General features: G+C 44.4%; 2 protein-coding genes across 6 annotated transcripts; one reads left to right on the top strand and one right to left on the bottom strand.

Annotated features, from left to right (window-relative positions):
* The first annotated feature begins 581 nt into the window (after positions 1-581).
* LOC125522654 (cysteine proteinase inhibitor) lies at positions 582-1,306 on the top strand. The gene is made up of 2 exons (XM_048687703.2): positions 582-898; positions 1,004-1,306. The coding sequence occupies exons 1-2, from the start codon at positions 755-757 to the stop codon at positions 1,181-1,183; spliced, it is 324 nt and encodes a 107-aa protein (XP_048543660.1). The 5' UTR covers positions 582-754; the 3' UTR covers positions 1,184-1,306.
* A 283-nt stretch (positions 1,307-1,589) lies between these two features.
* NF-YC11 (nuclear factor Y, subunit C11) lies at positions 1,590-7,511 on the bottom strand. 5 transcript variants are annotated; one of them, XM_048687697.2, is made up of 8 exons: positions 7,267-7,511; positions 6,491-6,579; positions 5,603-5,675; positions 4,869-5,000; positions 3,890-3,983; positions 2,728-2,841; positions 2,579-2,627; positions 1,590-2,375 (listed from the first exon to the last, which is right to left on the bottom strand). In XM_048687697.2, the coding sequence occupies exons 4-8, from the start codon at positions 4,918-4,920 to the stop codon at positions 1,887-1,889; spliced, it is 798 nt and encodes a 265-aa protein (XP_048543654.1). In that variant the 5' UTR covers positions 4,921-5,000; positions 5,603-5,675; positions 6,491-6,579; positions 7,267-7,511; the 3' UTR covers positions 1,590-1,886. The 5 variants fall into 5 exon arrangements, with proteins under 5 accessions (XP_048543654.1, XP_048543643.1, XP_087382918.1 ...); XM_048687686.2 differs by lacking the exon at positions 4,869-5,000 and having other exon boundaries at positions 7,267-7,509; XM_087526792.1 differs by lacking the exon at positions 4,869-5,000 and having other exon boundaries at positions 6,520-6,579; positions 7,267-7,509.
* Positions 7,512-11,058: the final 3,547 nt, after the last annotated feature.

The following is an 11,058-nucleotide window of genomic DNA, read 5'->3' as shown; positions in this document are numbered from 1 at the left end:
CGATGTTTTGGTCTTTGATTCTTGAGGGGCGCAGCCAGCCCCGATGTATTGAAACACCATCGGAGACTCATGAGGCTACCCGTGATCATTTACTCTAACAGGACAGACCTCTCTCACTGAAATGGAGGCATTAGAGAATTTCCCCACTACCCTCTTTGCCCTTTCGCGTGCGCGACTATTTCGGTGGTACCAAATCACAAGTGATTACATTTTCTTAGTAAAGTAATTGGAGTACTTACTTTGGTGGCAGAGGAGACATAAATTCAGATTAATGACCTAAAAAATGCAGGAGTAGCAAACCGAATAAAGCAGTTCTTTTAGGAATCGTGTATATTGTTTTTCAGGGATAGATATACGACCGTTTCACCAGGTCTGCTGCTCTTTACTTCGCCAGCACTTGCCTTCGGAGCTAAGCATTGCAACGCATCCATCGCCATCGCCGTCGCCATCGCACAGCCAGCGCTGCTGCGTACCGCGTCCGTCGCGTCGGCGCACAGCCCCACCGCTGCCGCGTAGAGCGTCCGGCCCGTCCGTCGCCTATAGCTGTCGCGCTCGAGCCCCCGCAGATCACACGTCGCGCACAAAAACGGAATCCCTCTATCCCCACGTCGCTATAAAGTCCCGTCCGCCACTTCCCTCGATCAACATCGTCTCGGCTCACGGAACAGATCTGTTCTCTCTCGGACTCTCAGCAGCGGCCATCCGTCGTACACTCCTCTCTCGTCTCAGCGCACCCTCCGGACGCACGGCGGCGATGGCCGAGGCGGCGCAGGGCGGGGGGCTGCGCGGCCGCGGCGTGCTGCTGGGCGGCGTCCAGGACGCGCCGGCGGGGCGGGAGAACGACCTCGCAACCATCGAGCTCGCCCGCTTCGCCGTCGCCGAGCACAACACCAAGGCCGTAAGATCATCCCCACCCGACCCGATCCCAAGCCAATTGGCGTCCGATACGATTAACTGTAACTGATTAACCTGCTGGATCGGTGGTGAATTTTGCTGGGCGCAGAACGCGCTGCTGGAGTTCGAGAGGCTGGTGAAGGTGAGGCAGCAGGTGGTGGCCGGGTGCATGCACTACTTCACCATCGAGGTCAAGGAGGGCGGCGCCAAGAAGCTCTACGAGGCCAAGGTGTGGGAGAAGGCCTGGGAGAACTTCAAGCAGCTCCAGGACTTCAAGCCGGCCGCCTGAAAAGATGTAAATAAATATGTTATGTGAGCTCAACTGCTGAAGCTTGTGGCTGGGGCCTATCCAACATGTCAGCCTCACTGGATACTGGTGTAATATGATGAAATAAACCTGCTTCCTGCCTGATGTGTATGATTCCCACAAGTATTTTGCTTGTTTGTACTTCACCTCCCACATATCTCCAAAGCTTGATGTCTTGCATCACAAATAACACAAGATTGTCCGTTTCAAAAAATAATAATAACACAAGATTGTTAATCACTAAAGCAAGAGAAAAATCCCACCTGGAAGAGCAAACTTCACAAATAACAAGATTGTTAAATCGCTAGTGCAAGATAAAAATCCCACCTGGAAGAGAAAAAATCACAAATAACACAAGAAAAAATCCACCTGGAAGAGTGGAACCTCATAAGAGCTAACATAAGCATTATGACATAGCATTTGATCTAAAAGCAACCATGATTTACAACCGGCAAACATGTCTAGTTATATAGTCGCTACACTATATAGTTGCTACACAAGATACTAGCTACTACTGGCTATTGAGCAATCAACATATGTCACATCCTAAATTACTTCTGCAGCATCTGCGGGTACACATACTACAAGAGAATTGCTACTACATTGTCAAGCTGGGCCTGCTAGGATGTACATCATGTCATGTCTACCTATCAGCTTCTCAAACTAAATCCACGCTAGAGTCACATCATTCTTCATTGTCATAGTCTTCGTCCTCCTCTAATCTATGGTTTGACGACAGCGCAAACTGCACCGGGTCCATGGCCATCTTGTTCATCTCAGGCATTTGCCAGCCCAGGAAATCCTTGGTCGCCACTTCTTCTTTCAACTGTGAAACCGATGGTCCTGAAGTCTGGACTTGCGGTGCCACAGTCACCACAGGAGCTGAAGGCTGGACTTGCGGCGCCACTGTATCCTCCTCGTAGTCAGCAAGATCTAAGTTCAAGTCAATGTTCCTTAAGGAGGCCCTGGCATTGCTCAAAGGGGTGTGCTCTTTGGTTTCACTTGTGTCCAAAACCCCGTCTCCAATCTCTACCTTCAGGTGGCCTGGTTTGCTAAATTGGGCACAACCTAATTCATGGTGTTCAATCTCCCTCTCAGCTCCACGCCCAGCACGGCGACCTCTCCCACGTCCCCTCCCACGCCCTCTGCCGTTGCTTGTGTGGCATGCTGCCTCCTACATATGCAAAACTTTTATCAGCAAAAGGAGATCGAATGGGCGACATAAAATGGGGTGATCATATATTGTGTCATACGAAACAAGCTACAGGCTGAATAGCAGAGAAAATGAAAACCCTGAGCTCATACTAAAAAACTGTTCACAAAAATAAACATGTAAGTGTAACATATACAGAAAAGGTACAGGTCAGAAAGACTTACATTTCTTGTCCGCTTCGATTCCTCCTCGCTTTCATCCTCACCATGTTTCCTGATGACATTTCAGCAATTATTAAAGTTCATATAAACTCAAATTAACCAATTATTAAAGTTCATATCAGACTCTAATTAACCACAATTTGAAACTTTACCTTCTTTTGCCAAGCTTATCATCAACACTAGAATCAGGTGCACCCAAATCTGGAACTTTGCTGGCAACGTTCTTCAAAAAATCATACACATCGTAACTATGAATGCACTGTTTCCTGTAATAGCATAATACTGAATGAGATAATCGGACCATCAGAAAAAAAACAAATGTTTTGCTCAAGGAAATAATACATATATCAGGATCAAGAAAATAAGTCCCATTTCAACCACAAATTGAAATGATGCAACCACCACCCAACTGCATGTCCCTGAGGACCCCCACCAAGACGGTAATACCCCAAAATCAGCATAGACCACCACAAGACACATGCTTATCTACCTCTCTCTTTCAGTTCAAAACATGTATCAAGGAAGGTACTTTTACAGCTTCCATAATCCATATAACACGCTGCTGACTTTGGCACTGCATGTCCCTGAGGACCCCCACCAAGACGGTAATACCCCAAAATCAGCATAGACCACCACAAGACACATGCTTATCTACCTCTCTCTTTCAGTTCAAAACATGTATCAAGGAAGGTACTTTTACAGCTTCCATAATCCATATAACACGCTGCTGACTTTGGCACAAAGTAGCACCAGGGCCCAATCAGTTACTAAATAGGATTGACATATAAGCTAACCAACTATGACATTAAATTCAGTTCAAAAGGAGCTAGCCTATATTTGTTCCTGAAAATGTCATTGTGAAAGAGTACTAGAGCAATATCAGTACGTCAAAGCTTTTCACTTCTGATGTTTGTTATACAAGTGAATTTGTTTAGTAAAGCTGAAAATTGAAAAATAAAAGCCAATGTGACAATGAAAGGTGGACCCTGAGGGCATGTCATCAGTGAAACGATGTTATTTTCCCATGTGATATTTGTAGTGTTACTGAGCAACTTGCTCATTGGTATATTTGGACACTACATAAACTACACAAGCGACAGAATATGACAGTAGAACTGAACTTGAGGAAACAATTTATGGGTACAAAATTGCAAGAACAATGTATTGCCAAGAAAAATCAAAATGAGAAATGGTAATGCTTCCAAGGTTTTGCCATACTAATCAAAAAGTTCAACATGGTAATATAAATTATCTATCCAGTCAAACAAAAAGGTGTTTGGATATGACAAAACATATAAGGTCAAGGAAACTTACAGATGTGATGAACTCACTGTTTTGACCCCTTTTTCAACAGTGATATTATATGTCCTATCACATAAGTCTTGCAAAAATAGCTCCAACGCTTTGGCTGCAAATCATGATATCAGAAAAAGATGTTAGTCGAAAGCACATGCATGATGTGAGTTACAAAAAGAAACTAAGAAAATATAAGCACGTAGGTGCACTATAAGAGGCCGAGTTGCTTTGCTATCGCATATAGCTTGCGTCAATCATATATCAACATTGTACATGTTAACATTAATTAATTATACAGTTCAAATAAGCACATGCAATTAGGCTATACCTTGCTGTTGATGTTATCTATACTGCTTATAAAAGTAGGGGTTTGCTTTCTACTGATGAACCGGCATTTTTGTACATGCGTCTAAAATGGAATGGCTTACATTCGAAGTATGATCCGCTAGAGTGCCAATTCTCAAGTATCTTTAATTACTCTACTCACTCAATGTATGGTCCTATATAGCAAACAGCAGGTACACATCAACTCTTACCGCGGCTAAACTGTTCCCACCCCCCCACCCCCCCTCTCATTTAATGTATGTCCTGCCATAGTCATCGAGTACGCCTAACGCCTAAGTACTCCACTCAATTTTGTGGTCCTTAATACTGTGCAATGTATACACAAGTTGTTCCCATGTCTAGCCCTCTCCAAGATTTCCCTTTCCCCGCACCATGGCTCCCCACCTAACTTGTGCCCATCTTCTCCTCTACCCAGTTTGACCCACCAGGACATGTAAAATAAATTGACTAGCTACAAATCAGGAGAACAGAGAAAGCCAAATCATCAAGACATGTTGGCAGCATATCGCTGAGCTAACAGGGTAGAGATGAGGTGCCTGGTGGAGGAGCCAGTCAGGGGTCACTCTGGCATGGAAATATGGTGGTGACGCACCTGTGGGGGAGGTGTAAAGGCAACTGTGGATGCATGCATTAATAAGGAGAATAGGCTTACATGGTTGACCATTGAGCCTGAACTCAGTTTCCCTGGCCCAAAGGATTAACATTTGCACCTTAGCTCTGATGACCTCAGTAGCAAGCTCCTCCTCTTAACAAGAAAGATGACTACCGTTGCTCTACATCTTCCCTATATGCTTTATGGTCAGTATGATTCTCTAGTTTGAAATCGAGATCTAGAATGACCATATATCAAAATCATGTCATCTGAATCAAAGTGTAGTGCTGACTGACCGGCAGCTGCAAACGTGTCATGCTCCAAACAATACAAAACTCTGTAAAGATAAATTCAGAGGATCTATCCCTGTCAACTTCCCGAAAGGACCAAATAGTTCAATAATTTTGCCTATGTTTTGTTTACACCAAGAAGGAACAATAGATACTAATGTCTGCAATTATTTTTAGCTTCGGTTTGAATATGAGAAAATAAAAAGAAAGATGAAATTCCTATTGCAGTGGTCAACGCTGCCATTTCTGGAGCCCTTCAATGGAGCTATTTTGCCAACTACATTTAAATAAGATAGTAATTATTATGTTTTTAAAGAGGCGCAGCTTAGATAGACAAACGGTGTATGTAGCATATGTCTATGGCCTCTTCAAGACATGCTATCGAACTCTCTCGTTAACAACAGATGGCGAAAAAAAGATGATGTATGTAGTGAAATAACTCTGGAACTGATAAGAGGCGAGTTGAAGGAAAGTTCTGCAAACAAGAGGCTGTGGAAAACTTACAAACTAGAACAGGTACAGCTAGAGCAATCTTGCCGACATCTTCATCTGCTTGCATGATCTTCTTAATCCGAGGCTGTATAACAAAGTACAAGAGGAAGCTGATATCACATTAACAGAAGAGTACCATGATACCATCTGAAAAGTAGTAGGAATCTGCCATTTTCAAATTATGACAACATGTCAATAATAAAACACTCATTAATCATAGTTATGATTGTTGCATACTACAGTGCAAATGGCCAATGATGCAACTTCGATGGAAAAGGACATGAGAGCGATAGTATTCACATGTGGTTATAAGCACAGGTCCTAGCAGATGAAGAAAAGAGATTCTGCTAGCCCTTGTGAAAGAAAGGGTAATGAAGAAGGTATCTCTATCCACTGTAGAAAAACTTTAGTATCATGAGGATTCCATTGTACAGCAAACATATTCATCAAAACACTTGCATCTTCCCCCGAAGATGGACCAAAAACAGATCGGAGAATATACCATGCTTAGAATAAGATAAACACTCTACACTATATATTTTTATAGATCGTACACAGCTTTAACCAACACTCATTGCCTATTGTGGGCCAGATGCTAAATAGTAGAATCCTACTGTATTTACCATTTGAAATATACTACAAAATCTGAACAGTACTAACTCATCAGGCTAAGAAGCTTCCCTGCCAGGTTGCCACCACAATCTATATCTAAACAATCATGATACCAATGTCAACAGATCAACAACTATAAAAAGAACTCACATGCTTGATTCTATAGTTGCACTTTGTACCAACAATCGCGCTCCTCTTTTAATTTGGGAAAAAAGGAAAGGAGCACTTGGTGTTCATTATGTGGGAATATTAGTTTAGGTACAATCGGCCCGGTTTGAAGCAAGCTACCGATCAAAATAGGGAACACCGCAGAAGACCTGGAGTTGATCATCTCTTGAGACAATTAAGCCACCTCCGCTGAAGTTAAACTCTCATTCCTAAAAAAAGCTCATATTTATAAAAGAGTTATTTAATAATCATGTCCATCTTTTTTCAGTAAATAGTGAATGCAAGTAATTTCTGTTAACTTCGTTCCTTAAAGAACAAGCCTAGCAATTGAAGCACAAGGATGACCCAAGGATTTAATCATAACGAATTAGTCAAACATAAAATAAATTGACCCTAATATTAAATAATAAAGTAGATTAATAGCACACTTGTCCGCGGAAAGCCATATACTAGTGAAACGTTAACAGGGTAGGCAGAATCTACATAATCCAGGATTTTTCACGCATCCACCACCTACATCATATGCCCATCTATAACCGCAGCTTCATTGCCATCGGGACAGCGAACCATAGCCACCATAAAAACAAACGTACATGAAACAAGCCCAGGACGAGCACACGCGAGAGGCTAAAAATTCCAACCGTGCTGCGAAATCTACATATTATTTAGCGACAGCACCCAAAAATTCCCCAAACGTGCATCTATCAAGCCCAGCAATAGAGAGAAACAGACAAACATGCATATCGCAGGTCCATTGGCCGTCAATTTACAGAAACCTAACCGCCGGAAACAAAACCTAGACGAAGCACACAGAAAAAATCGCGAAATCGACGGCGCGCACAGCGTGGGGGGGAGGCCTGAACCGGCAAAAAAAATCGCAGGGGCACGGGTCATACCGCGGGGAAGCGGGTGTCGAGCTTCTTCCTCATGGCGCGGAGCCGGCGGCGCCGGAGAGAGCGTCCCCGGCGGAGAGAACGCGGCGGCGGGAGGTCGGATCGGCGCGGCGGGCGAAGCGGGGGACATCGGATCGGAGGGGGGAGAAAGCCACAAACATAAATAGCGATTCGGATAGATTTCTGATTTGGGGATTAGGGTTTCCGTTATCGCTATCTTTTCACTTTTTTTACGGGAGAAAATAAAAACAAACTATTTTTTTCCCCCATAAACAGCGCGGCCAATGGCCGCGCGAAGCGGGCAGAGGTGCGCGGACTCTCCGGCGCATGGACGCTAAGCTCCTGGACCCGGCGCATAGGCCTTGGCCTCACGTGCGGCGCTAAGACCGTAGTAGATGGTCCATGCTGTGGATGCGACGGACCGGGTCCACGGAGACGTTTCGCGGTGGGTAAAAGCTCAGCGCGATGTGGGGGCCCGCGTAGTTAGACCTCTCCCGAACCGTTTGCGCGTGCGGCCGCAGGTCAGCCGTCCGTGTCGCGTTCCCCGGATGAGGTGGGCCCCATGTTTCTGGCTGGTTCGTGGCGCTCCCTGTGTCCGCCGTCCGATTCGAGGGGTCGGCGGGATCCGGCGGCTGGGTCTCGTTCGTGGCCTTGGGCTGCGAGAGTCATCGTCCATTCTTGGGCTCTAACTTTATCTGGGTACTTCCTCCGTTTTCTTTTTAGTTTGCATATAAAGTTGGTTTGTTTTAAAAAAATTGTTCATTTGCTCAAAAAAAGGTCAAAGTCGAACTTTATAATGTTTGACTAATTTTATTGGTAACAATAGCAATATTCACAATATGAAATCAATATTATTAGATGCATCATAAAATTAACTTTCATATACCATATAACTTTGATATTTGTAGATATTGATATTTTTTATATAAATTTGTTGAAACTTTGTTTAATTTGACTTTGATCAAAGTGTATATGTAGAGTAAAAAAGGAAACGGAGGGAGATGCTTTGACTTGTCTTTGTGAGCTAAGAATATATTGCCATGTTTGTTTTGTGGAGTGTTAACGTAAACGTAAAGGGAATCATGTTTCAGGGTGTAAGAGCACCTCCAACGCGCCGACCCAATTGAACGTGCGTTTTATTCGCTTTTCATCTGTTTGGATCGGCCAGGCAGACGTGCGCGTCGGCATTTTCATATTGGTCAGCAGGTGCGCCCAATGAAAGACGGGCCCAAATTTGCCGGTGTAGAAAAAAACAGGTCATAGAAATAAACATAATTAAACATTAAAGTGGTTGGTCAACTGCCGGCCAAAGTCCACTTAAACCTAATCAAAAACATTAATAAAAAGATATGTGCCCGCACGCTGCCCTAGACGTCCTCCGCCTTGCCCTTGCCCTTGACATCGCTATCGCCGCCGGTGAGGTCGATAAAGACGGGAGCAGGGCCAGCCCACCCAAACACCGCTTGGTACACTGCCAAGGCAGCCTCCTCCGGCGTCTGCTGGGGTGCCGACATTGTGGCTAGCTGGGCGCACTCTTCTTTCTCCTCCTCAAGCCGCAACGCCTCCGCATCGCGGCTGGAAAAGGAGCAAATATTAGAGACCTATTCTGCGCAGCTCCAAAAGTCCTGAAACTTCACAGGAGATGTTTTCCAAATATATAAAAATACTCAGCGAAAGAAACTCACCAGGTGGCCACACCCTGCCCACGAGGGTGGGGGGCGCGCCCTACCCCCCAGGGCACGCCCCCTACCTCGTGGGCCCCCTGGTGGCCCTCCAATGACCATCTTCTGCTATATGGAGTCTTTCGATGGGAAAAAAATCATAAGCCATCTTCTCGGACGAAACTCCGCCGCCACGAGGCGGAACCTTGGCGGAATCAATCTAGGGCTCTGGCGGAGCTGTTCTGCCGGGGAAACTTCCCTCCCGGAGGGGGAAATCATCGCCATCGTCATCACCAACGCTCCTCTCATCGGGAGAGGGCAATCTCCATCAACATCTTCATCAGCACCATCTCATCTCAAAACCCTAGTTCATCTCTTGTATCCAATTCTTGTCTCCAAGTCCGGGATTGGTGCTAGTAGTGTTAATTACTCCTTGTAGTTGATGCTAGTTGGTTTAATTGGTGGAAGATCATATGTTCAGATCCTTTATGCATATTAATACCCCTCTGATTATGAACATGTTTATGCTTTGTGAGTAGTTACTTTTGTTCCTGAGGACATGGGAGAAGTCTTGCTATTAGTAGTCATGTGAATTTGGTATTCGTTCGATATTTTGATGAGATGTATGGTGTCTCTCCTCTAGTGGTGTTATGTGAACGTCGACTACATGACACTTCACCATTATTTGAGCCTAGAGGAAGGCATTGGGAAGTAATAAGTAGATGATGGGTTGCTAGAGTGACAGAAGCTTAAACCCTAGTTTATGCGTTGCTCCGTAAGGGGCTGATTTGGATCCATATGTTTCATGCTATGGTTAGGTTTACCTTAATACTTTTGTTGTAGTTGCGGATGCTTGCAATAGAGGTTAATCATAAGTGGGATGCTTGTCCAAGTAAGGGCAGCACCCAAGCACCGGTCCACCCACATACCAAATTATCAAAGTACCGAACGCGAATCATATGAACGTGATGAAAACTAGCTTGACGATATTCCCATGTGTCCTCGGGAGCGCTTTACATCATATAAGTGTTTGTCCAGGCTTGTTCTTTGCTACAAAAGGATTGGGCCACCTTGCTGCACTTTATTTACCTTTGTTACTTGTTGCTCGTTACAAATTATCCTATCACAAAACTATCTGTTACCACTTATTTCAGTACTTGCAGAGAATACCTTGCTGGAAACCGCTTATCATTTCCTTCTGCTCCTTATTGGGTTCGACACTCTTACTTATCGAAAGGACTACGATAGATCCCCTATACTTGTGGGTCATCACAAACTAAGCAAAATAAGATGCATAAAGGATAAACATCGCATGCAATCAAAATATGTGACATGATATGGCCATGATCATCTTGCGCTTTTGATCTCCATCTCCAAAGTACCGTCATGATCTCTATCATCATCGGCATGACACCATGATCTCCATCACCTTGATCTCTATCAACGTGTCATCACATGGTGTCTCGCCAACTATTGCTATCGCATAACGATAAAGTAAAGCAATTATTTGGCGCTTGCATCTTATGCAATAAAGAGACAACCATAAGGCTTCTGCCAGTTGCCGATAACTTCAACAAAAACATGATCATCTCATACAACAACTTATATCTCATCACGTCTTGACCATATCACATCATAACAAGCCCTGAAAAAACAAGTTAGACGTCCTCTACTTTGTTGTTGCAAATTTTACATGGCTGCTACGGGCTGAGCAAGAACCGTTCTTACCCGCGCATCAAAAACCACAACGCGGTATAGTGATTGCTTTTTGATCTTCAGAAAGAACCCTGTTCATTGATTCCGATTCAACTAAAGTTGGAGAAATAGACACCCACTAGCCACCTATGTGCGAGGCACGGCGGTAGAACCAGTCTCACGTAAGCGTACGCGTAATGTCGGTTTGGACCGCTTCATCCAACAATACCGCTGAATCAAGAATCAACTAGTGACGGCAAGCAATATGTATATACCCACGCCCACAACTCCTTTGTGTTCTACTCATGCATAAGACATCTACGCATAAACCTGGCTCTGATACCACTATTGGGAAACGCAGTAATTTCCAAAAATTTCCTACGCACACGCAAGATCATGGTGATGCATAGCAACGAGAGGGGAGAGTGCCGTCCACGTA

This window comes from Triticum urartu, chromosome 1A (genome assembly GCF_056163025.1).
Source record: "Triticum urartu cultivar PI428250 chromosome 1A, HENAU_Tu73, whole genome shotgun sequence".
Lineage (NCBI taxonomy): Eukaryota > Viridiplantae > Streptophyta > Magnoliopsida > Poales > Poaceae > Triticum > Triticum urartu.
Note: the sequence above shows the minus strand (reverse complement) of the source record. Positions and strands in the feature narration are given on the sequence as shown.

Excerpts from the sequence above, each read along its gene's own strand:
- LOC125522654 (XM_048687703.2), top strand. The coding sequence starts at position 755 with ATGGCCGAGGCGGCGCAGGGCGGGGGGCTGCGCGGCCGCGGCGTGCTG. Across the intron at positions 899-1,003 it reads CCGAGCACAACACCAAGGCC|AACGCGCTGCTGGAGTTCGA; the intron begins GTAAGATCATCC and ends TGCTGGGCGCAG.
- NF-YC11 (XM_048687679.2), bottom strand. The coding sequence starts at position 7,299 with ATGAGGAAGAAGCTCGACACCCGCTTCCCCGCG. Across the intron at positions 3,984-5,602 it reads AGCTGTACCTGTTCTAGTTT|CCAAAGCGTTGGAGCTATTT; the intron begins GTAAGTTTTCCA and ends CATGATTTGCAG. Across the intron at positions 2,376-2,578 it reads AATCGAAGCGGACAAGAAAT|GAGGCAGCATGCCACACAAG; the intron begins GTAAGTCTTTCT and ends TTGCATATGTAG.